General features: G+C 52.2%; 6 protein-coding genes across 9 annotated transcripts; 2 read left to right on the forward strand and 4 right to left on the reverse strand.

Moving 5' to 3' along the window:
* Positions 1–27: 27 nt before the first annotated feature.
* On the forward strand, positions 28–4,883 carry LOC128764283 (metal transporter CNNM3). Of its 2 annotated transcripts, XM_053873937.1 has the most exons (12): positions 28–713; positions 788–1,122; positions 1,192–1,368; positions 2,124–2,281; positions 2,461–2,604; positions 2,672–2,830; positions 2,906–3,075; positions 3,211–3,307; positions 3,378–3,508; positions 3,787–3,913; positions 4,037–4,098; positions 4,278–4,883. In XM_053873937.1, exons 1-11 carry the CDS (start codon positions 57–59, stop codon positions 4,084–4,086), a joined length of 2,205 nt encoding a protein of 734 aa, XP_053729912.1. In that variant the 5' UTR covers positions 28–56; the 3' UTR covers positions 4,087–4,098; positions 4,278–4,883. The 2 variants fall into 2 exon arrangements, with proteins under 2 accessions (XP_053729912.1, XP_053729913.1); XM_053873938.1 differs by lacking the exon at positions 4,037–4,098.
* A 208-nt stretch (positions 4,884–5,091) lies between these two features.
* purbb (purine-rich element binding protein Bb) lies at positions 5,092–6,480 on the reverse strand. Its single transcript, XM_053873956.1, has one exon. The coding sequence runs from the start codon at positions 6,437–6,439 to the stop codon at positions 5,564–5,566; it is 876 nt and encodes a 291-aa protein (XP_053729931.1). The 5' UTR covers positions 6,440–6,480; the 3' UTR covers positions 5,092–5,563.
* Positions 6,481–7,027: 547 nt separating this feature from the next.
* ved (ventrally expressed dharma/bozozok antagonist) lies at positions 7,028–8,851 on the reverse strand. 2 transcript variants are annotated; one of them, XM_053873961.1, is made up of 3 exons: positions 7,932–8,851; positions 7,594–7,856; positions 7,028–7,516 (listed from the first exon to the last, which is right to left on the reverse strand). In XM_053873961.1, exons 1-3 carry the CDS (start codon positions 8,191–8,193, stop codon positions 7,205–7,207), a joined length of 837 nt encoding a protein of 278 aa, XP_053729936.1. In that variant the 5' UTR covers positions 8,194–8,851; the 3' UTR covers positions 7,028–7,204. The 2 variants fall into 2 exon arrangements, with proteins under 2 accessions (XP_053729936.1, XP_053729935.1); XM_053873960.1 differs by having other exon boundaries at positions 7,594–7,859.
* Positions 8,852–8,913: 62 nt separating this feature from the next.
* polm (polymerase (DNA directed), mu) lies at positions 8,914–12,494 on the reverse strand. 2 transcript variants are annotated; one of them, XM_053872877.1, is made up of 11 exons: positions 12,097–12,494; positions 11,806–11,983; positions 11,645–11,734; positions 11,051–11,221; positions 10,917–10,988; positions 10,720–10,840; positions 10,523–10,655; positions 10,360–10,462; positions 10,056–10,298; positions 9,917–10,000; positions 8,914–9,844 (listed from the first exon to the last, which is right to left on the reverse strand). In XM_053872877.1, exons 1-11 carry the CDS (start codon positions 12,279–12,281, stop codon positions 9,758–9,760), a joined length of 1,467 nt encoding a protein of 488 aa, XP_053728852.1. In that variant the 5' UTR covers positions 12,282–12,494; the 3' UTR covers positions 8,914–9,757. The 2 variants fall into 2 exon arrangements, with proteins under 2 accessions (XP_053728852.1, XP_053728851.1); XM_053872876.1 differs by having other exon boundaries at positions 8,914–10,000.
* Positions 12,495–13,020: 526 nt separating this feature from the next.
* On the reverse strand, positions 13,021–15,060 carry mrps24 (mitochondrial ribosomal protein S24). Its single transcript, XM_053873114.1, has 4 exons — positions 14,844–15,060; positions 13,667–13,744; positions 13,459–13,570; positions 13,021–13,389 (listed from the first exon to the last, which is right to left on the reverse strand). Exons 1-4 carry the CDS (start codon positions 14,871–14,873, stop codon positions 13,106–13,108), a joined length of 504 nt encoding a protein of 167 aa, XP_053729089.1. The 5' UTR covers positions 14,874–15,060; the 3' UTR covers positions 13,021–13,105.
* Positions 15,061–15,076: 16 nt separating this feature from the next.
* On the forward strand, positions 15,077–17,378 carry nudcd3 (NudC domain containing 3). Its single transcript, XM_053873113.1, has 5 exons — positions 15,077–15,576; positions 15,793–16,028; positions 16,097–16,370; positions 16,438–16,626; positions 17,141–17,378. Exons 1-5 carry the CDS (start codon positions 15,382–15,384, stop codon positions 17,249–17,251), a joined length of 1,005 nt encoding a protein of 334 aa, XP_053729088.1. The 5' UTR covers positions 15,077–15,381; the 3' UTR covers positions 17,252–17,378.
* Positions 17,379–21,480: the final 4,102 nt, after the last annotated feature.

A 21,480-nucleotide genomic window follows, 5' to 3' on the forward strand; every position in this document is an offset into this window, starting at 1 on the left:
GGGCGGGGCGCTGCGGACTGGAATCACATGACCGCGCTGCCAGGCTCAGATCCAATATGGCGGCCAGCTCGGCGGGTGTTCGGTTTGCGTTGACGGTGTTGTTGTGGTTCGGAATCGGGTTCGTCGCCTGCAGCCAGGAAGCTCCGCTGGTTCTGGGCCTGCGGCTGGAGGACTCGGGGGGCCCGGTGTGCATGAACAGCCGCAACATATCTGCTCCGGCGGGCTCCACGTTCAGACTTCGTCTCTCCGGGTCCAACCTGAATGGAAGCTCGCCCTGGGTGGCTTTCGCCGGAGCGGCGGAGGCGGAGGGCGACACCGAGGACCCGTGCGGACTGGAGTCCAACCGCCGTGACTCCTCCTTCATGGTGTCGGAGGAGCACAGCGGGCTGCTGACGGTGGAGGTCCGGCCGAGGAGCGGGTCTCCGCGAACCCACCACCTCTGCGTGCGGAGCGGAGACAAGTGGGCTTCTACTGGACCGGACCGCTTCCGCATCAGCGCCGGCAGCGCTCAGCCCGTCGACCACATCCCCCCCTGGGCTCTGGCAGTTCTGGTCGTGCTGCTGTTGATGCTGTGCGGGCTGCTGCGGACGGTGAACCTGAGTCTGCTGTGGCTGGACCCGGTGGAACTCTACGTCATCCACAGCTGCGGTTCGGAGGAGGAGAAGCGGGCCGCCAAGAGGCTGGAGCCCATCAGGAGGAGGGGGAACTTCCTGGTGAGTCCCTGCCAGAGTGAGGGGCACCCCGCTCCACCTGTCGCTCAACGCGCTCTCCTCGTGCTGATCCGCAGGCCTGCTCGCTGCTCTTCCTGTGTGTTCTGGGTCACTCGGTTCTGGGTGTCCTTCTGTACCGGGCCCTGGGCTCCATCCTCTCCGCAGCCTTCACCAGCGGCGTTCTGGTCTTCCTGGTGGCTGAGCTGTTGCCTCACATCGTGTGCTCGGGGTATGGCTTCCAGCTGGCACCATCGCTCACCTGGCTGGCCCAGGTGTGTCTGGTTCTGACCTGCCCGCTCTCCTGCCCGCTGGGCCTGGTCCTGGACCTGGCTCTGAGGCGGGACATCACTACCTGTGGTATCCGGGAGAGAGCCATGGAGATGATCCACACCAACGTCAACGACCCGTACAGGTGAGTGCGGCCCGTGGGAGGCCTGTCAGAGTTTACTGTGCCATGACGCCGGCTGCTCTCGTGCTGCAGCGAGTTTGTGAAGGAGGAGTTCAGCCGGGGGGCGCTGCGGAGCAAGACTGTGGAGGACATCCTGACCCCCCTGAAAGACTGCTTCATGCTGCCCAGTTCCGTGGTGCTGGACTTCGCCACCATGTCCGACATCATGCAGAGCGGGTACACGCGCGTGCCCGTTTACGAGGAGGAGAGGTGAGACTGGCGCCCCATGCTGATGAACCTCAGCACTGGCAGGGTCAAAGGTCAGCCAGATGTTCCTGGCATCATGTTAATGTGTTCACTCTGGACATGAGGAGCCAGTGAGTGACAACAAACTAGGTGGCACCGGACGGCTTGTTTGTAATGATCAACCCTGAAGCTGTTAGTGAGCAGCATACACATGCACACATGGTTGTCTTCCTTTCCTATTGAGGACTGTCAATGACATACTTTGACCTAACCCTTTCCCCAGCCTCTCACTCTAAACAAATGGCTAAATTTAACCCCTACTCACAACCTAACCAAACTAAAACCCGATGATATTAACTGAGCTATTTTGGCATTTTAACCCTCAAAATGAGGTTTGACAGTGTGAAGACCTGCCATAAGGTCCTCACACTGTTGAATAGAAAGTCATTCAGTTTCTCTCAAAAGTAAAAGTAAAGGACACACGCACACGTTTGTATTGCTATCCCTGTGGGGACATTGTGAGGTTTCTCATTGCCATAACTTTTTCCCCAGGCTCTTACCCTAAACCTAACCATCCAAAACACCTGGCTAACCTTAACCAGGACTCTGAACCAAACTTCATCCTCAAATTGAGGTTTGGACCCATGGGGACCGGCAAAAGGTCCCCACAAAGAAATAAGGTCCCCACGAGAATGTGTTGTCGGGAATTTGTCAGGAAGTGGTCCCCATGAGGTGGTATAAACACAGCCACACACACTCTCACACATGCGTCCTTGCAGGTCCAACATCGTGGAAATTCTCTACGTCAAGGACTTGGCACTGGTGGATCCGGACGACTGCACGCCGATGACCACCATCACCAAGTTCTACAACCACCCGCTGCACTTCGTCTTCAACGACACTAAACTGGACGCCATGTTGGAGGAGTTCAAGAAAGGTGTGTGGGTGTAATTTCTGTCCCTGTGTTTAGATTAGGATAGGGAACCACAGCAACACTGACATGTTCTGGACTCCCAACGGTCCCTGAGAGTCACCACTCAGATGTATTTGCATATTTATGTGCAGATCTGATCAGCTGCTTCACTTTAGTATTCTGATCTCTGACTTCTGGTTCAGGAAACTCCCACATGGCCATCGTCCAGAAGGTCAACAACGAGGGGGAGGGGGACCCCTTCTATGAGGTCCTGGGTCTGGTCACCCTAGAGGACGTCATCGAGGAGATCATCAAGTCTGAGATCCTAGATGAGTCCGACGGCTACCGTGAGTGACCCCCGCGGCTTGGTGGGCATCAGTTCCCATTGGTCTGACTTCTGACCTCCTGCCGCAGTGGACAGGAAGGTGAAGCGTCCGCTCACCCCCCTGGACCTTCCTATGGAGCCTCGCAGCAGCCACGATGAGTTCTCACTCTTCAAACCTCCTGAAGGAGAACCCAAGATTAGAACCTCGCCTCAGCTGCTGCTAGCGACTCACCGCTTCCTGTCCAGAGGTACGCGTGTAATACAGTTCTCCAGATTTCAGCACCACCATGTGTTGGTTAAGAAATGTCAACATGTGCGTACAGAGGTGGAACACTTCAGTCCAGCTAGGGTGTCAGAGAAGGTCCTCTTCCATCTGCTGCGTCACCCCAGTGTGAACCAGGAAGTGCACTTTGACCCCAGCAACCGGCTCAGCCCGGCCCACTACCTGTACACCCGGAACCACCCGGTGGACTACTTCATCCTGCTGCTGCAGGTAGGTCTGAAGGGTGGATCCATGTGAACATGACGGCCTCTTAGAGGTCCTGGTGCAGCAGTCAGTACCTGTCAAGATCCCTCTCCAATGGTCTGGTTCAGACGGAGCAGGTCTCAGGCTGCTGTGTGTGCGCAGGGTCGGGTGGAGGTGGAGATCGGGAAGGAAGGACTCAAGTTTGAGAACGGAGCGTTCACGTACTACGGCGTCTCTGCGCTTACGCTGCCCTCCTCAGGTGAGAGCAGGACGCGCGGCGTCAGATGCTTCTGTGCTCACAGGTTACTGACTCTTGTGCTTGTCGACAGTCCATCAGTCCCCAGTGTCCACGCAGCGCCAGTCGCCCGGTGACCCCTTTGAGTCTGGCGAGGCCACCAGCCCGTCCAGCTACTGTCCTGACTACACGGTCAGAGCGCTGACCGACCTGCAGCTCATACGGGTGCGTCTGTTTGTGTGTGGGTCTTGACAAGCCTCCTTCTTGTGAGGACATTTTGGCCGACACTCACAAGGTTTAGAGGGTTAAACGGCAGTACAATTGGTTACGTATAATTGGGTGCAAGTTTGGTTCAGAATCCTGGTTAAGGTTAGCCATTTGTTTTGGATGGTTATATTAAGGGTGAGAGGCTGCAGAAAGGGTTAAAATAGCAAAACAAACGTGTGTGTGCGCGCGATCGCGTGTTCATGCCAGAGACCCTTCTAAATATGTCTATGCTCCAGGTGACCCGGCTCCAGTACCTGAATGCGCTAATGGCGTCCCGGGTCGGCCAGAGTCCGGACCCTCCGGAGATCAAGATCCTGCCGACCAGTCAGACCAAACTGCTCAACGACAGGAATACGTCACAAGGTAGCGCGCCGTCCGCGTGACCTCTGACCCCGCCGCTTCTTCCGCCACTAACTCAGATGAAAATTGTTATGTCACTTCCTGCTCCACTAAAGTTTTCTTCTCCTCCTTCTTCCTGGCGCTCAGACTTCCCTGTACACTTTTCTTTCTTTGACTCCATTGAGAACTTCTGTTAGTGTGTGTGTGAGGTAATGCACGCTGCACAAGCACACACACACACACACACACACACAGTCTGCTTGTTTGTCTGCATGTAAAGTTGTGACACTGAGAGGATCTGACATGTAAATAAATGTTCAATGTGGACAATGAATTTATGAACATTGGCCCCGCCCACTCACTCCTACTCTCTTCTGGTCGACTGCAGGTGCCTGTAGCAGCAGAGACAGCTCCGCAGAAGAGGAGGCTCATGGGTAATGAAGTTCTGCTTCTTTGAAGAATGCTGGACCCAAACTGGAGTGTGTGTGTCTCTGACACTAACGACAGTGTGCCAAAGTGTGTGTGAGTGAGACCAAGTCCTCATCGGTACGTTTCCTGTTCACTTGTTTCCTTCACCCGTCGACCCATGAGTGGGGTCCGCTCACCCCTGGTTCCGAAACAATGGCAGTTTCTGGAACGCTAAAAGAAGGCATCCGTTTCTATTGAACTATAGCACGTGTGTCCATTTATCCAGCAGGGGGCGCCACAGGTGTGTGGCAGTCAGCTCAGCTAGAAAATACCTTGTTTAGCATGTGGCTAATGACCTGCTGCTCCGTATTCCAGGACCATCACGTCTTCTTTTCTCAAGTTTCCTTTCCACGAAGGACTGAATGTACAAAACTGTGGCAGAGTCGAGTGTTAATATATAACCACGGACGTAGACGTCCGGCCACTTCCTGTCTCCAGGTCACGCTCTTACTTTGTAGGGATCAACTTCCTGTCTGTGTATTTAACGTTTTCAATGTTTTAGTAAATAAAGGTGATGACATTCTGAGCGGCTGTTGTCACGTGTGTGTGCGGGTGCTGTATGTTGGGGCTCATGGCAACAGAACTAAATATAGCAACAGCTTCATGGTGGGATTCCCCGCCCCCCGTGCGCTTCCACTCGGACATGAAACAAATTCAGTTCAAACGTGAAGAGTTCTGACCCCCTGGCTCTGACACGGGTCACGCATGGTGTGTAGGAGTGATGAATAATGACGTTTAAGAAATTATTTTTTTTTTATTTTGAGCTGTCATCAGAATAGTTAAAATATTTCTGCTGGTTTGTTGCTTTACATTTTCCACGTTCAGACAGAGGGTTCTGGTTCCCGGGTCAACCCAAACAACGACGTCACACGAACTGGATAACAGATTCACACACCACGCGCGTTGACATCGTGACGTTGACGCTTGAAGACTTGGTTTGGACTCGTCCACACGTACAACACGTGACACGGGCTGACCGCTCGCTACAGAGGAGCGGCGACATCGTCAGCTGCACTCGCTGACAGGTTGCTGCTTGGGGGCTTCCGAGCTCGTGACGTCGTGTGGACGAGTCCGCTCCGGCCCGTAATCCCAGCGCTGGTGTAATCTGGATCATCCCACAACCCCGGAGCGCGCAGCGAAGCTTTGGATCACAACCGACCCGCGGCTGATGTTCTGACGTCACACGTGACCTCTGGGCCGCGTCGCTCAGTCGTCGTCCCCGTCGTCGCCCTCGGACTCGTCCCGGCGCTCGTAGCTCTTGTCCCGGAGGCGCTCCTGGATGTCGTGCATCTCCTCCGCGTACCTGCAGAAGGCGCCTCCGAACTTGGCCCAGGCCTTGAGCGGCACCGTGATGGAGTTCCTGTAGCTGGGCTTCACCTCGCTCACGCGCATGAACACGCCGTACTTGTTGGAGCCCACGTCGAAGAAGAAGCGTTTAGAGTCCACGGTGATGGAGGTGCCCTCGGGCAGCTCACCGAAGCCCGCGGCAGCCCCGAACACTCCGCCCGCCAGCTCGTCGTCGTCGCCGCCGTAGTCGTCGATGAGTTTGGCCAGCGCGTCCCGGAACTCGATCAGGCCCTGAGCCGGCAGCGCGATGGTCTGGCCGGACAGCACGCCGCCCGCGGGTCCCCCGACTCCGAAGCCCGGGCCGCGGTTGACGGTCTGTCGGATCCGCAAGAACCTCCCCCTCTGGTTCTCCTTCAAGTCCAGGTAGTACTTGCGGTTCTCCCGGACCAGGAACTCGCTCTTGAGTGCGCGCCGCGGTCCGCCGTCCTCCCCTGCGGACGCCTGCGCGAGCTGCTCGGGGCTGCTGGGCCCCAGCTGGGCGTAGTGCTCGATGAAGTCCCCGAGATAGTCCCGGAACTCCGCCGCTACCGACAACGAGAGCGTCAGGCGACTCTTGGAGCCGCCGGCCCCGACCTCCGCGATCTTTATGAAGCGCCCTTTGCTGTTCTGCTTGACGTCCAGGTAGAAGCGCTTGTTCTGGATGTCGAGCCGTTTGGACGCCAGCTCCTGGGTGTCCTGGTCCCGCTGGAGGTTCTGGAAGCCGCCGCGCTCACTCCCGCTGTCTCCGTCCGCCATGTTCGCGCGAGCCTTCTGCCCGCGCTCGCTCCATCAGCTGCGCGCCTCCTGTCACGTGCACGCGCGAGCGCCCGACTGAGGCTGGCGATTGGCTGAGGGCGCCTGCCGGTTCCCACGGTTACTGCCTCCTCATTGGGCGCTTGTTCATGCGGCCACGCCTGCTGATGACGACAAAGGACACGCTATTGGTCGAGAGTCAGGTTCCGGTGTAGGCGCCGACATCTTCCGCTTGTGGAAAATGACCTACCTGCAACTCATTTTTGAATTCGTGCAATGAACTGTACTTTGTTTCTTTTTTTGCATATCGATTGTATGTCAATCATTAAATACATTTTTGTTAAACATTTTTTTAAATGTCCAACATGCCGCTGGGTGATGGCGTTACATCCGGCGGCTACGAACGTTTTAATGAGCCAGAAATACTTGAGATCTTTTCCCACCAATATATGTTAACCCAAACAATACTCATCATGACGGAAAGTTCTGAGCTAGAAACCTTTAAGAACAAGAAAAGAGAAACTACAGGTGAGCAAATATGAAAAAATAAGCACAAATAAACACAATTTGTTGTTTTAACTTTGACTTTATTCATCTCAGCTCAATATAAAATACAAGCCTCAAAAACACACAAATATTGCACACCCCAGGGACTCGGTAACTTGGATCTCAGCGGCGGGGCCCCTCCGATCAGGATCCAAAACTCATTCTGGTTCAAAAATAAATTAAACTCTTCTCTTTTTAAGACAACGCTTCAGTTCGCAGGAGTCAGTAGTACGATGGGTAGGTCGGGAAGGAACCCGCCACAGGTGGCGCTGCAGTGGGCAGTACCATGCCAGGCAGGCTGCTGTACTGGTAGAAGGAGTCGAGGGGCATCGGGGATCCAAACTGCAGTGAGTGCGGGTGGACGTACGGCGCCGGCCCCTCAGGTAGCGGCGCAGCAGCATGGTATCGTGGGTACGGTGCGGTGCGATAAGCCTGCATATAATGAGAGGCGGCATTGGCCTGGCAGGCGTGAGCCAACGCATCCTGGACCATCCTCTTCAGCTTCATTCTCCGGTTCTGGAACCAGTTCCTGATCTGAAGCAGGAGAAACAAACGTCAGTGAACAGGTGAAGATAGCCGCGTGGGTCACGTCAGGTTATCGCTCATGGTACCTGCTTGTCCGAGAGGTTGAGGGTCCGGCACAGCTCAGCCTTGTCCTGCGTGCCCAGGTACGCGTTTCTCTTGAAGGCTGACTCCAGACTGTTGATCTGCTCTGCTGTGAATGCTGTTCGAGGCCTCCTGCCTGTAGGGGGCGTCTCTGGCGAAGTGGCGCTGTGGTCTGTCTGGGTCAAGACTGGCGTTCTCGACCTCCCACCCTCGCTCTCATACCCTGAAGTCTCCTCCTCTGTCCCGCTGCTGAACCCCACCTCGGAGCCTGCTAACAGGAAGCGACAATGGCCATGAGTGGAGGCCACAAACTTTTCAGCCTCAGTTCAGAAGAGGGACTCACCCATCTTGTTGTTCTGGTTCTGCAGTGGCTCCATGTACTGGTGCTGAGTCGTGCTGCAGGGTCCAGGCTTGTCTAATTCCCCCTCGATCCTGGATCTGCAGTAAAAACCAGGGAGGCTCTCTGAATGCGTCCCACAGGCGGCAGGTCCAGTCCAGTGATCCGATTCACACTGTGCTGATCCGGTTAGTCCAGATTCGGCCTGTCCTGGCCCAGTCCGCTGGCTGCTCTGGGCCATCCACTCGATGGAGAAGCGTCCCCTCATGTCTGTTCTGGAGCTGGATCTGCTGGGTCTGTGAGCCACGCAGGCCCGCCCGGCCTTTATACTGGACGTCCCAGCTGAGGATCAAAGGGCACATCCTCACTCCCCCTCCAGTTTTCACAACCAGAGTAATTAAGACGTCTCATTCAGTCTCAATGAGGCTGTTACAGGGAGGCTCCAGTCGGTCTGGGGGGGGCCCCCGCCCACCCCCCCAGAACTCACCTTCCTGCCTGCTGGCTGATAGCACACACACAGTGAGGGAGCCGTGCTGCAGGGATGAAAGAGTGATGAGATCAAACAGCAGTGATCTGTTGACGGGAGACGTGTGAAGGACCTTCAGCTCCAGAACCAGCAGAAACGTCTTCAACTGTCAGTGAAACTCAACACACAGATCCATCTCTGTAGGACTGAAACTCTGATTTCCTCCCGTCATGTGACCTGCTGAGTCTGAGTTAGACGACAACACTAGCCAAAACACAGATGACAAATGTATCTAGCGAATCTGTTTGTGTCAGCCTCATGATCACATGGTCATGCAGACGAGCTTGGACACGACCACCCCTCCCCGGCTGTGTGTGTGTGTCCTGCTGAGGTCGTCTTTGATTGGCTCCATTCAGACCCTTTCATCTCTAATGGAGACGCTCGCTCCTCTGTGATGGACATAAACACACCTCGCCCCTGACCCCCACCACCAATCACCCTCATTTACCCCCCCAGCAGAGAGAGACGCAGCTCCACACACACCTCTGACGGTTTGTGTTGCCAATCTGCTGAATTATTCTTCGTCTGAATCTCTCATGGCTGACCTCTGACCTGTGTGACACCATTAATGTTCCACGACGCACAACTCCAGACACCAACTCTCAAAGACAAAAAGGCTCCACGTCACTGACGTTTGCAAGCTGTAAAACAGCTTGAACTCGACCGATTTAAGACGCTTTCCTGAGAAAACTGGATTTCAAAAGAAAGGAAGCAAAAAATCATGGAAAACCTTTATTGATTCTTCCACATTCCCTTCCATTATGGAGAAAAGAATTAAACTTGGAGCTATTGTTTCATGTGACTGAACTAGTTTCTGTGTGTGTGAAGGATGAGGTCCAGCTCTCCCACCCCGTCTCTTACACACTGATCCCTATCACGCATCAAAGGTCCCAGAAGACGAGCCGGTGTGGTGGGGGGACGAGGAGACGTGGAGATCAAGTCGTCTCACGGTAGGAAGTGACAGTCAAATGACTGCTAAGTCATAACAACTGGCTCAAAATGTCACTTCCTGCGGACCAGCTTTCACTGAACATGATAAATGTTTGACAGGAGAAACATACTCCACTTCTTATTTCCATTTCCTCTGTTAACCATTCAAATCATAGAGAGGAGTGTGTGTGTGTGTGAGTGAGAGAGAGAGCCTCATTAGCCTCTGAATCCCATCTCACATCAAAGGCCCTGTCAGACCCGAACGTCTGCATCGTCATGTGGCACGTGTGAAAGTGCTCGTACATGACAACCTTCAGTGGCTACGTCGCCCCAGGGCCAGACTCATGCCTTTGTCCTGATGCGTCTTGTTCCCCGTTCAGGCGTTCCTCTCAGTCGGGGGCACAAAGTCCAGCGACAGGTGAGAGAAGATCTCCTGCTCTGTGGCAGCATGCAGGTGCTTCCTCTGAGGCAACAGAGAGCAGAGTTCAAGGGCACCACTCTGCATCTGGTTCCGGATCATAGCAGCATGCTGTACCTGTGTGTGGCAGTAGAGGGCGTGGCTGCTCAGCGACATGCTCCTCTCCCGTGCAGCCCACCGCCGCAGTTCTCGCTCAAAAAGCTACAGAGATCAAAGGTGAGAAGGCTCCACAGGCCACTGACAGAAGCAGACTGACCTTTGACCCGGTCCAGCCCAGCAGAGCGAAGGCGAACTGGCTGGCCGGTGAGACCACCAAGTCCACTCTGACCGCTCTCCACGGGTTGAGCCAGGCAGAAGCCGACTGGGGCTCTGGGCGCAGGTCCAGCTTGAGGATGGAGAAACACCTCTCAAAGTGGTCCATGCTGGTGGAGGATTGGGCTGGGCCAGCTGCAGACTCCAGGTAGGAGTTTTTGCTGGTCTTGTGGTACAGCAGGAAGCCCTGGAGAGACAGACTTGCTGACCAGAACCACCTCAGCTGGAGAGTCACCTACAGTACTGACCTTAGACTCCAGCCAGACCAGCGCCCGGTCCAGCAGCCCCTCCTCCTCACCCTCCTCAGGGTGAGTGACCAGGAAGTCCACGTCATGACCCGACTGCTTTCCTCTGTGGACACAGTCCGGGTTAGCAGGAGGATCTAGCGTGGGCCTGGATCATGAACTGTACCTCCGGAATCCTCCCGCCATGGTGACCTGGGCCCCCGGGCACACAGTCAGGACCGCCTCCTGCACAATCGCCTCCACAGCATCCGCCTCCTCTCTGCTGACAGGGTGGTTCAGGTCCTGGTAGTAGAGCAGACCTGAGGGACCACCGAAGCTTCATCTCGACACTCCAACACCAGACCCCTGAACCCTGGTCCTCACCTGCCCGCTGCGCTCGGTTCAGAACCTCTCCCGACGCCTGCAGCTGTTCGAGATCATGAATTCCAGCCCGGAACCAACGATCCGCCGTCTTCGGGCCCACCCCAAAAATCCCTGTCAACAGCTGGACACAGGTCAGAGGTCAACCGTGGCCTTCTGAGACTCAGAGAGCATTCAGACTGATGTCTCCTGGGCCGAACCTTCAAGGCTCTGAATTGCTCAGAGGCCCTAGTTTTTTCAACTTCACTGGACTTCCCACTCTCCAGCACCTCCTGCCGAACAGCAGATCCCATCAGAACCGCGTACACGGCACCGTACACACAAACTAGCACACCTTGATGACCCTCAGGGAATGTTCTCCAACGCCAGGAAGTCCTCGGAGGTACTTCGCACAAGTCACTTCAGCAGGAAGAACCTTCAACACGGCAGCAGCTCTTCGGAATGCAACAGCCCGACCTTCATCCTGGTTCAGCTCGGCGTTTTCAGCCAGCAGCACGAGAGAATCCTACACAGACACATGTTTGTTTCACTACCATTGTGAGGACCTTGCATGGTCATAACATGGCCATCACCATTTCCCCAGCCTCTCCCCCTAAACCTAACCATCCAAAACACATGGCTAACCTTAACCAGGACTCTGTACCAAACTAAAATCCAATTATAATGACCCTTTTCCTATCTCAGTGAAGACCTACATTGATATAACCCTTTCCCCATCCTCTCCCCCTAAACCTCACCATCTAAAACAAATGGCTAAGCTTAACCTTTACTCTGAACCAAACTAAAAGCCAATTATAATAACCTCACTATTTTGTAGTTTCAATCCTCAAATGAGGCTTGACAAAGTGAGGACCAGGCAAAAAGTCCTCACTCTGTCGATTAAAAACGCATACAGGTTCTCACAAAGATCGGTAGGCTCATGTCTCACTGTCAGACGTCGGTTCTGATGGTCCACAGGGGTCAGTCTCTGACAAGCGTAAGCAGGAACCACGAAGGAGGCACAGCCCTGCAAGTCCACCTGAAACGGAGACGGAGGACAGCAGCTCTTGAGCGGACACGTCAGGAGACAGCTTCATTGCATCAACAAACCTGGAGTCTGTGTCGCTCCTGGATCTGGATCGGACCTCCCTCCCTCACACTGTCAGTCAGCCAGCTGACGTCCAGAATCCAAAGGCTTGTCTGGTCTGCAGCGCCGCCCTGCAGGTGGAGCCACGCTGTGACGTCTTCCGCAGAGTTGTTTTCAGAGACTAAGTGAGTGACGTCATCGCTACAGAGAGGACGAGGAGAGGGGCGTGTCAGCACTGGTCTTCTCCGGGTACACTTGCTCAGACCTTCAGCTCCAATTTCAGCAACAGGTGCTCCCCGGACAGCGAGTCTCACCTGAACTTGTCGTCCACTCGCAGTCCTTTGGTCCTCGCCAGTCCAGAGAGGAAGTCTCTCCGACTCCGACCCATCTTCCTCTCTAGCAGGAAGACCACCACCTCCGGGAACTTCACCTCCGTCCCACTTCCCGACCCGGTACTGTCGGTACCACATGATCGTTTACGTCTCTTCAACGGGACCATGTCGCACTCAGATTGAACCTCACTGCGAACAATAATCTTCTGACGTTCGTGAGGTCACGGGGTGGTTTTCGTTGCCAACATTTTAGCTCAACAGCAAGATTGGAGGAGACAAGTCGTTGACGCACTTGTGTATTTCCCTGTTTCGCACCAACGAGCCACAGACCGGAAACAGCTGTGTTTTTTTTTCGGCGGTGAAGCCATCTTCTTCGTGGCTTATCGCAGCAGCACACCGGCGCTCTGGCGCCGTCTAGCGTCATGGTTCTGGAATTCTGGAGGAGAGTTGACATTACGACATGAATTGTCATAATGTCAACAAATAGTCTTAAGTTTGAATAGTAGCACAAATGAACGGGGATCTAACCTGCTCCTGTCGCAGCATCACATGACCGAGCCATGCAGCGGGGGAGTGTTAACACCAGAGGGCGCTATCGGTCTGCTGCAGCGCAAACGCAGGAATCTGACCTACACTGACTGGGCTGGATATTTGTGAAGGAGCAGACGCGAAGCATTAGCCAGAGGCAACTCATCCACTCTCGCCAGACGCCTCGACACATGTGTGGAGGTGTTTGTGATGCTTTTTAACCATGACTTAATGATTGAATCTAACTGACAAACCTGAAATCTGCTCTCCATGTTTGTAGTTCTAATTTCTAAGCTAGACCCACGACTGCTGTCTTCACTGTGCAGGCACATGTTAGCGCCTGTGCTAGTGTCATGTTTGAACCTTCCTGACAAGACCTCAAACACCACGTTTTATTTCAGACACTTTTTATGTAAAGAACATTTTACGGAACAAACGAAGGGACAGCAGGCGGCGCTGCTGGTCAGAGGTACTTGTACACCGGTGGGCTATGCACCGTCTGGACCTCCAGCTTGACAGGACACTTGTAGAAGTGCGACAGCAGAGTCTCCGTGTATCCGATCAGGAAGTAGACCTTCTGAGCGCGCAGCTTCTGCTGCATCAGCACGCAGACCAGCAGCATGTTTCCGCGGCGCTTGATCACCACCTCGTTGGCCAGACAGTTGTGGAATGTCCCAGCAATGAAGCGACGGATGAACATGTCCTCCACCGTGCGGTCCGCCGCCCCGTCCTCAGAGCGCAGGTTACCTAGTACAGAGACAGGTGACAGCGCGTCCATGTGTGTTGCTCTGACTGTATGTGTGCGTGATGACCCACTGGTGTGCTGCGACAGCCAGCCCTTCCTGTGGCCGATGTGGTGAGGTTTGTGCGCCTGCTCGTAGGTCAGAGGTCGGTCTCCCTTACCCACCCGGATACGGGCCGCTCGGTTCTGTGGGAGGAGACGGGGATGGTACCAACCCGAGAAAAATGCCATTTGTGTGGGCTAGAAACCAGTGGGACGCGTTGTGTTACAGAACAGGTGTACCTTCAAGCAGGCCGCCGTGACATGTAGAGTTCTGGTACCAGTGAGGAGGAGGGGGGAACTGGAACACACCGCAGACCTCTGTAAACACACAACCAAACCTCCAGTCACACCCTCTTTTTTAAAAAATTGATATTATACAGAAGTGCAACATGACAGATAAGGAATAAACAGAATAAAAATGAATGAAAATACAGGTATATGACCAACAAAAAGTCCACTGTTATGTTATATGACAGAGAAAGAAGAAGATAACTCAGGGACCAGAGAACCTGGCACTGTATACTGGTCCATCTTTTGTCAATGCATTTATGAAAAGGCTAAATTCTATTTCAAATAACACAAAGTTGGCAGAGATTTTGATAGGTGAATATGACAATTTCCGATAATAATAATAATAATCATAATAATAATAATAAAAAGAAGATAAATTAAGGATAATGACGTATTCTTCAAGACAAAGTTAGCAACAATGTTTATAGGATTATGGAGCTACGGAGCAAGTAGATTTCTTTTGCATACAAGTTTCAATATATTTCCAGAACTTAGCAAATAACCGAAATGCAACCTGCTGTCGGACGTGTTGTGACAGACCAAGCACCAATGAGAGTTTAGAAAGTAACCAATTTGTCAATGCGTAATAACATTTTTAACTGAACTTTTCAAACTTTGTTTGCTATGCAAAACTGAAAGGGACAACACCATGAAATGTTTTGATTCATGAGTTTCCCAACGCAAAATGTTTCCCAACATATTAAAGCAGGTAATTCAGAAGTGGAATAATCTGGATAAACATTGAAAAACAATTCTGATTCAAAAGTTCTCGATGTGTATCATAGATCTCTTACTCCTGAAATACTCGACTGAAAGACGAAAATAAATATTTAAAAAGGAAGCTCTATTTCAGTTGCACTTACAATGTACAGAAAATGCACAACATAAAATTGTTAGAAAGACTTCCCCGTAATCAATTATAGTATTAAGTATCGATTATAGTAATCGTATAGTAATAGTTTTACTCCGCATAGACACAGTCAAACGGCCGCGCGTCGCCCAGCTCTGATCTGTATTCAGTCAAAAGCTTTCGTTGAATGACCCAATGTTGTTACAGAACAAATATCTGTGAAGACTGTCTGCAGTATTCGTTACGCTGCGTTGACGAGTGTGAAGCAGGACTCACCGCCAGTCCGCACCACAAGGACGCCGCCATACTGCTCCCACGGTCCGAGCGAACTGTCAGTGCGAACTGAGACCGAGACGTCTATCTTTGGGTTGCTATGGAAGCAACGCCACCTAAACAATCCTTAAGACCTTTATGGTGGACCACGGGTCGGTCTTAGAAGCGTCACTTGGATTGACTTACGCGAGGCATGCGGAACTATTTAGGAGGGTCTCTTTTAGCGACGGACCGTTTTCCTGTCTCATCCGGACCGGAAGTCGGCAATTGATAACGATTTTTTTTGTTTAGAAATATTCTATTCAGTATTTAGTAGATGTAGTGTTGCATTTATTATTGATTTATACAGTGATCAGGCGAGTCGTGACTTGGAGGATAAATTAAAGAAAAACCTACGCGTTCTTTGCTTACCGGATGTGTCGTGGGTTCTGGAAGGAAAACACCGGAGCTCGGACATGTAGCAGCCCGACGGCTGAAGAGTCGCAAAGAAGCTCTCGTCCCTAAAATATCTGAACGCAGAGTCGCGCTGTTTACAGCAGTCATGTCGTCGCCGCCGCAGTACGAGATGTACGACACAGCGCTGCTCGGCATCCTGCAGCACGTCGGCAACATCCAGGACTTCCTCCACGTCTACTTTGGCTTCTTGTACCGAAAGACGGACTTCTACCGGCTGCTGTCGAGTCCCGACGACAAGATGGGCTTCCCCCCCGGAGTGGCGGAGAAGATGGTCCTGAAGGTAGGGTGTGTTTTCACTGACGCTTTTCGATGCACCGTCTGATTGAGATTGGGAGAAACGCTTTATTCGCTCCGCTGGGGATGTTGTTTTTGTCGGTGTGTTACTGAATAATTCACATTCAGATGGGGAATGTGGATGAACTGTTCGGACCACTGTGATTGCGTCGCGGTGACCCGGTGAGTGAGAGCCGAGCAGAACAGTCATCTCTACCCTCAGGTGTTCAAGTCGTTTGAGAGGATGTCGGAACTAGAACGAGAGCGCCGCCTCAGTCAGCAGCACAGACTGGCAGAAGCCCCTCCGCCGGCAGTCCAGGAGCTGGAGGTCCAGTCAGAACCCGAGGCATCAGAGTCCAGTGTCGAGCCAGCTGTCCCGTCAGAACCCGCCACTGACCATTCTCAGTGTGAGGCGGCGCCAGCACCACCAGAGGAGGCGGCTGCTGCGGGCAGTTCAGAGTGAGTGACCAGACTTCCTCTTCACGACGCAAACACCTGTAGGGTCTGACCATGTGTCGTGCCAGCAGCCAGACCAGGTACCAGGCAGAGCCAGAGAGCTACAACGGTGCGGTGCGAGAGAACTACTGCTGGTCACAGGACTACACTGACGTGGAGGTCCGGGTGCTCGTGCCCAAGTCTGTGGTGAGGGGTCGCCAGGTCAGCGTGAGCCTGCAGCCCGGCAGCGTGCGCGTGTGCGTGCAGGACGGAGACCAGGATCGAACACTGATGGAGGGTGACTTCACTCACCGGATCAACACCGAGGACTCGCTGTGGAGTCTGGAGCCGGGAAAGTGCGTGGTGGTACGTGCCTCTGACACCCTCCAACCCCCGCCAACAGAATGCTGATGCTTATGTCGCTTCCCCTCAGCTGTCTCTCAACAAGACTTCGGAGGTGTGGTGGAACGCCGTGCTGAAGGGTGAGGACGAGATCGACGTCAACCAGATCAACCGCGAGCGCTCCATGGAGACGGTGGACGAGGAGGAACACGCCGTGCTGGACCGCCTCAACTTTGACTACGCCCAGAAGATGCAGGGGAAGCCACAAAGCCATGAGATGGTGAGAGTGCCCCCTGTGGGAGACTTGTTGTACCAATTTTCTAGGGAAGGGCTACCGGCCATTTCTGCAGTGGACTGATGCTGTCTGATACGTTTATCTTTTCCATGTACAGTCAGGAAACGGCTCAGCCATCTGTTACGACTCACCGCTGGTGTCTCAGTGTGATATAAGCACAACAATGTCAATTACACTCTGAGTCGTTTGCTCACAGCCGGCTGCTTTTCCAGTGACGAGATATATGGTTGGATCAAAGAATAGTGTAACCGTCATCGCACCAATAAGTACAATACTGACGATACGACTGACCCAGCTATCACAGCTGAGTTTGGGGCACTGGGCAGGACTTAAACAGGGATGGTTCGGCTTGGCTGCAGTAACATCGTTCCGCCAGTGGAGGCCGGTGTTAAGCCTTCAGGCCACCCTAGTGCTGCTTCATTCCATCGTTGTCGCAGTTTTCTGTCTCACCACTGAGTGGCGACATCGGTTCTGACCGTCTGACCCGGTGTCTCCTCAGAAGGTCCACGAGATGCTGAAGAAGGGCTGGGACGCCGAGGGCTCGCCGTTCAAAGGGCAGCAGTTTGACCCATCCATGTTTGACATCCCGCCTGGCGCTGTGCAGTTCTGACCCGCTGGACCTGCCCAAGAACTTTTGGATTGAGAACTGTGGAGTCCAGGTGACCTGCCCCCTGACTCTGCCCACTGAGACCGTCAAGATGACTTTGTTAAAGTTTGAAATAAAATTTCCTAAAATATTGTGAGCGTGGCGGTGAGGTAGGGCTGGATGATTGTGGCAAAAATGATCATCCCGATTATTCGAGGATTTTGCTGTCACTGAACTTTCAAACTTAATTGAACTATGAACTACAATAAACCAATGCGTAAAATATAAATAATAATTTGACAGTTCAATTTAACCTTTGTCATGTAGGTTAAAGGTTTGGCCTGGCTTTAGAGAACAGTAGAGACGAGACAGTATTTCGAGCTGAACTTCTGTGGTTTTGATGTCGTAAGCTGTCCAAGCTTTTTCAGTCATTTTCAAGCGATCATGAGAGAAGTCACTCCTTTGATGATAACCTTGCATATTTGAGTGCACTTCCTGTGTCTCTGCTGTATGATTATTGACAAGGAGTGCTTGGTTTCATCACCCCATCTTGGTTAGGTTCTTTTGTTTCAATCCACTTCAGAATCATTGGTTTTCAAAACATCTCCAACAAGCAGCTGTCACTGCTGATGTGACTCAGAACGCTGGATGAACATCTGCTCTCGGAGGTTCTGACACTGAATACCATGCTGCTGTTGTACAGACGACAGAGTCAGGAGTCAACGGTGGCTAATATTACCGCCCTCCACGCTGTGTAAACAGAGACTCGAGTTCTCGCTGACTAGCAGAGCTTCATGCCGAGGGGCTCACTCTGTGTAGCTCACTGTGCCTGTGCTTCCCACTGGGCAATTTTCATGGGGACGAGGTGCGGTGCAGCACTTGAATGCATCGGGACAGGATGAGAGAAGCAGGGGAGACGGCCGTTCAGCTAATAACGTTAAATAACGTTTCATGACTATCATCACTTTTTCTAATAATACATAATTATAATCCTGATAAACGTTCGATTCATCGACCAGCCCTACAGTGAGGTGCTGGGAGGGAGCCGCGGGGCCGACCCAGGCCTGCAGGTGGGTGTGTTACCCTCACAGCGACTCGCCAGTGAAGCCGGTCATTGGTTTCCCCGCAGCAGCATCAGCAGCTCAAGCACATCCGCACACACTACCGACGGCACGTGGCGCTGTTCCTCAACTTCAACATGCTGTGAGTCTGACTCGGTGGTCATGACTCAAGGTGGTGCGTGTTAGTGTACCTGGTTCATCCTCACTTGTGGGCACCGGTTGGCCGGAGTCAGTTAGAAGTGCTTGTACCTCTGCCGCTATCCGCTTCATTTTGTCCAAGCATAAAACTACTGGTGTCACTTTATGTGTGTGAGATCAGTGGACAACCAGCATGTTGATGCTATGTGTCGAGCATTAGTTGTTGTGATGCACACCCTTATACAGTACCTCTCGGCCAGTCCAGGCTTGAATGAGCGTCTCTCGCGGTTGTGTGTGCTGCTATATCCGGCTTCCATTGTTTTTTTAACTGCCTTGAAGACTTGTATTTAAACTGAAGGGATGTGAGGTTGAAAGTGAAGATTTAAAAGGGTGATGAAACTGATGGAGAGATGTCAGAGGCTTCAGAACACTTGTGTGATGTGTAATCCAGCCTCAGACCAGTGAGGCCAGAAAGAGAACTCTCAGTATCTGATAAGGTTTAGTGGAAGCGTGACTTTATATGTTCTCATTCTGTTACCCACAGATGTACAGGAGAGCACTGGCTTCCAGACTGGGTTTGGGTCTGAGCACCAATCCTGAGGCTTTCCTCCACATCTGAAACAATTTTTCATGCTTCTTCAGTGAATGGTTAGTTCATGCCGACGAGATGAAAATGAGTAACATTTCAGATTTTCCAGGAAAGCATCTCCTGATTTTGTATGGCAGTCAATGGGCTCAAAATGTTTGTCTGCGCTTCTGTGAGGCTCACGCGAATTCTGAACGCGCTAGAGTTTTTGTGAACACATGCTGCAAGACAGGTCGAGCATGTCTTCAGCACTTCAGCGAGCAAAGACAAAAACATTTTTAATTAAATTTTCGCTCCACTCTGCAGGAATTAATGACACCTCTGAAATGTATTTCTCATGTTCCTTGAGGCTGATTTGATGAAAAACTGTACTGTTCGGTATAGGTTCTTGATCACTGGCTCACAGGGGAGGAAAAGTTTTAAATGGCAGTTCTGGGTGAAAATATGGAGGAAATGTTAAAATAGTGCTTAACGTTTTTTTTCCTCCTCTCATTCATTTTAATGGGGAAAATCCTGGAATACAGTGGTACCTCGGTTTTCGAACATCCTCAACTTCGAACAAATCGGAGGTCATACAAAAAATTCGAGATTTTTTTGCTTCGGATTTCGAATGAAAATCCAGAACTCGAACACCCCTGAAAAAAGCTGGAAAAACCATAACGCGCGCGGACCGATCAGCTGACCCACGACGCGCGTTGTTATTGTGTGTAACGCAGCCTCTGTATCCAGACATGTCCCTGTTAGCTACATTTACTGACTGTTTTTTCCTCATATTGAGGTGTAAAACCTTTCCTGTCTCCACACTGGACCGTGGTAGAGTGTCACAGGGGAGGTGCTCGCGCTCCACTCCTCCGAGGCTGGAGTGCGCACTCCAGGGTTTGGTTTCGGCTGGAGCTCGGACTGGGATGAAGCGAGTCTCGGACAGAGCGTTACTTGGTTTATGACTTTGTCGCAGCCAAACTGCACAGAAGCGCACATTCAGAGCTGGATACGCACCGGACACCTCTTCACTTCTGGAGAGACCTCACTTACTCGGCAACCCCTCCCACATGCAGCGGCCACACACATAGAGGAACAGCGCACCTGCAGCAGACACTCTACATTCACTCCTACAAAAGCCTATTTTAAGGCTTCTATTTCCATTAATTGTAATGGGAAAAATCTATTCAGATTTTGAACAATTCGCTTCTCGAACGGCTGTTTGGAGCGGATTGTGGTCGAGAACCGCTGTATCCTGAAAATGATGAGGCATAGGTCCAGGAAAAGTGACAGTGGTTGAATCCCAACTGAACTGGATGTTTTGGCCCTTGACGCTGTTGATACGGCAAAAGCTATTAGCAGAAGTGGTGCAGAACAAATCACAATGGGCAAAAGTGGTGAGTGGAGGAAAGAAGTTGGTCTTTCTCCCCCCGGACATGGCAGACAGGATTTGTCGTCAGCCACAATTGATGCCTTCACTTGACGTGCTGCTGCTTAGTTTGCTTGATGGCGGGGCTGGCTCTGCAGACTCCATCCTTACCTATCTGTTGAGATAGAGCTGGTGAAGCAGCCATCAGAGCGGAGTGGCTCACAGATGACACAGCTGATGCTGCTGCTGGCGTTCATCTACAGCTGAGGGGAATCATGGCTTCCTCCTGGACAACACTGCTGACTTCTGTTTCTTCTCCATATGGACCAGTAAGGTCTGATGCTGGAGATGTCCCAGCTGTCTCCAAAGTCTGAGCCGCCATGATGCTTGGAAATACCTGCTGACCTTTGACCTCCCTGAGGAAGTGTGTGCTCTTAAATAAATGAACCATGCTTCTGAAACACTCTCCCTCTATGCACACAGCCACACACAGAGCGATGGCACCAAGGTGGAAACTCAAACGCACAATAGAGTTCCAAGGACCTACACCGTCATCTGATGCCTGCATCACAAATGAGAGCATATCAGGAGTGTGTGTGTGTGAGTGAACTTGTATAGCCCTTTTGACATTTGTCATTTTGAGGTTGAAGACTTCAAAATAACTGGGTCATAATAACTGCCTTTCAGTTTGGCTCAGAGTCCTGGTTCAGGTTGGCCATGTGTTTTGGATGGTTAGGTTTAGGGGGAGAGGCTGGGAGAAGGGTGATGGCCGTGAGAGGTCCTCACAAAACATAACGTGTGTGTTTGTTTGTATGTGTGTGTGAGCATGTGATGGTGCCAACGCAATGTTGAAGCGGTGATTATGTAATGAAAGATTAATCATCTGATGGGAAGTAATCTGAGATTAGAAACAAGCATCACACTGTGTGTGTGCGCGTGTGTGAGAGAGAGAGAGAGTCTCACTGACCCGCCTAACCGACACAATCTCCCACAAGCAGCCTCCACATCCTTCCCAACTCTGTCATTAGCACAGATCGTAGGGAAAACAGTGTCTTGTCCAGCCGTGGAATTCATGAGCCCCAACTCTCTTAAGAGAAACTCCAGTCTGGTTTCAGTTCAG

Source organism: Synchiropus splendidus, chromosome 8, assembly GCF_027744825.2.
Source record: "Synchiropus splendidus isolate RoL2022-P1 chromosome 8, RoL_Sspl_1.0, whole genome shotgun sequence".
NCBI classification, from domain to species: domain Eukaryota; kingdom Metazoa; phylum Chordata; class Actinopteri; order Syngnathiformes; family Callionymidae; genus Synchiropus; species Synchiropus splendidus.

Bases quoted from the DNA above. Each gene is read 5' to 3' on its own strand.
- LOC128764283 (XM_053873937.1), top strand. From the start codon at position 57: ATGGCGGCCAGCTCGGCGGGTGTTCGGTTTGCGTTGACGGTGTTGTTG. The intron at 2,605-2,671 runs GTGAGTGACCCC...CTCCTGCCGCAG, and splicing joins AGATGAGTCCGACGGCTACC to TGGACAGGAAGGTGAAGCGT. The intron at 3,914-4,036 runs GTAGCGCGCCGT...CCTGGCGCTCAG, and splicing joins CGACAGGAATACGTCACAAG to ACTTCCCTGTACACTTTTCT.
- purbb (XM_053873956.1), bottom strand. From the start codon at position 6,439: ATGGCGGACGGAGACAGCGGGAGTGAGCGCGGCGGCTTCCAGAACCTC.
- ved (XM_053873960.1), bottom strand. From the start codon at position 8,193: ATGAGGGGACGCTTCTCCATCGAGTGGATGGCCCAGAGCAGCCAGCGG. The intron at 7,860-7,931 runs GTGAGTCCCTCT...GCTTCCTGTTAG, and splicing joins GAACCAGAACAACAAGATGG to CAGGCTCCGAGGTGGGGTTC. The intron at 7,517-7,593 runs GTACCATGAGCG...CTCCTGCTTCAG, and splicing joins TCAACCTCTCGGACAAGCAG to ATCAGGAACTGGTTCCAGAA.
- polm (XM_053872876.1), bottom strand. From the start codon at position 12,281: ATGGTCCCGTTGAAGAGACGTAAACGATCATGTGGTACCGACAGTACC. The intron at 10,841-10,916 runs GTTCGGCCCAGG...ACCTGTGTCCAG, and splicing joins AGCAATTCAGAGCCTTGAAG to CTGTTGACAGGGATTTTTGG. The intron at 10,299-10,359 runs GTCAGTACTGTA...CTGTCTCTCCAG, and splicing joins TGGTCTGGCTGGAGTCTAAG to GGCTTCCTGCTGTACCACAA.
- mrps24 (XM_053873114.1), bottom strand. From the start codon at position 14,873: ATGGCGGCGTCCTTGTGGTGCGGACTGGCG. The intron at 13,745-14,843 runs GTGAGTCCTGCT...GTGTGTTTACAG, and splicing joins CCTTGTGGTGCGGACTGGCG to AGGTCTGCGGTGTGTTCCAG. The intron at 13,390-13,458 runs GTGGGTCATCAC...TCTCTGTACTAG, and splicing joins CTGGCTGTCGCAGCACACCA to GTAACCTGCGCTCTGAGGAC.
- nudcd3 (XM_053873113.1), top strand. From the start codon at position 15,382: ATGTCGTCGCCGCCGCAGTACGAGATGTACGACACAGCGCTGCTCGGC. The intron at 15,577-15,792 runs GTAGGGTGTGTT...CTCTACCCTCAG, and splicing joins CGGAGAAGATGGTCCTGAAG to GTGTTCAAGTCGTTTGAGAG. The intron at 16,371-16,437 runs GTACGTGCCTCT...GCTTCCCCTCAG, and splicing joins AGCCGGGAAAGTGCGTGGTG to CTGTCTCTCAACAAGACTTC.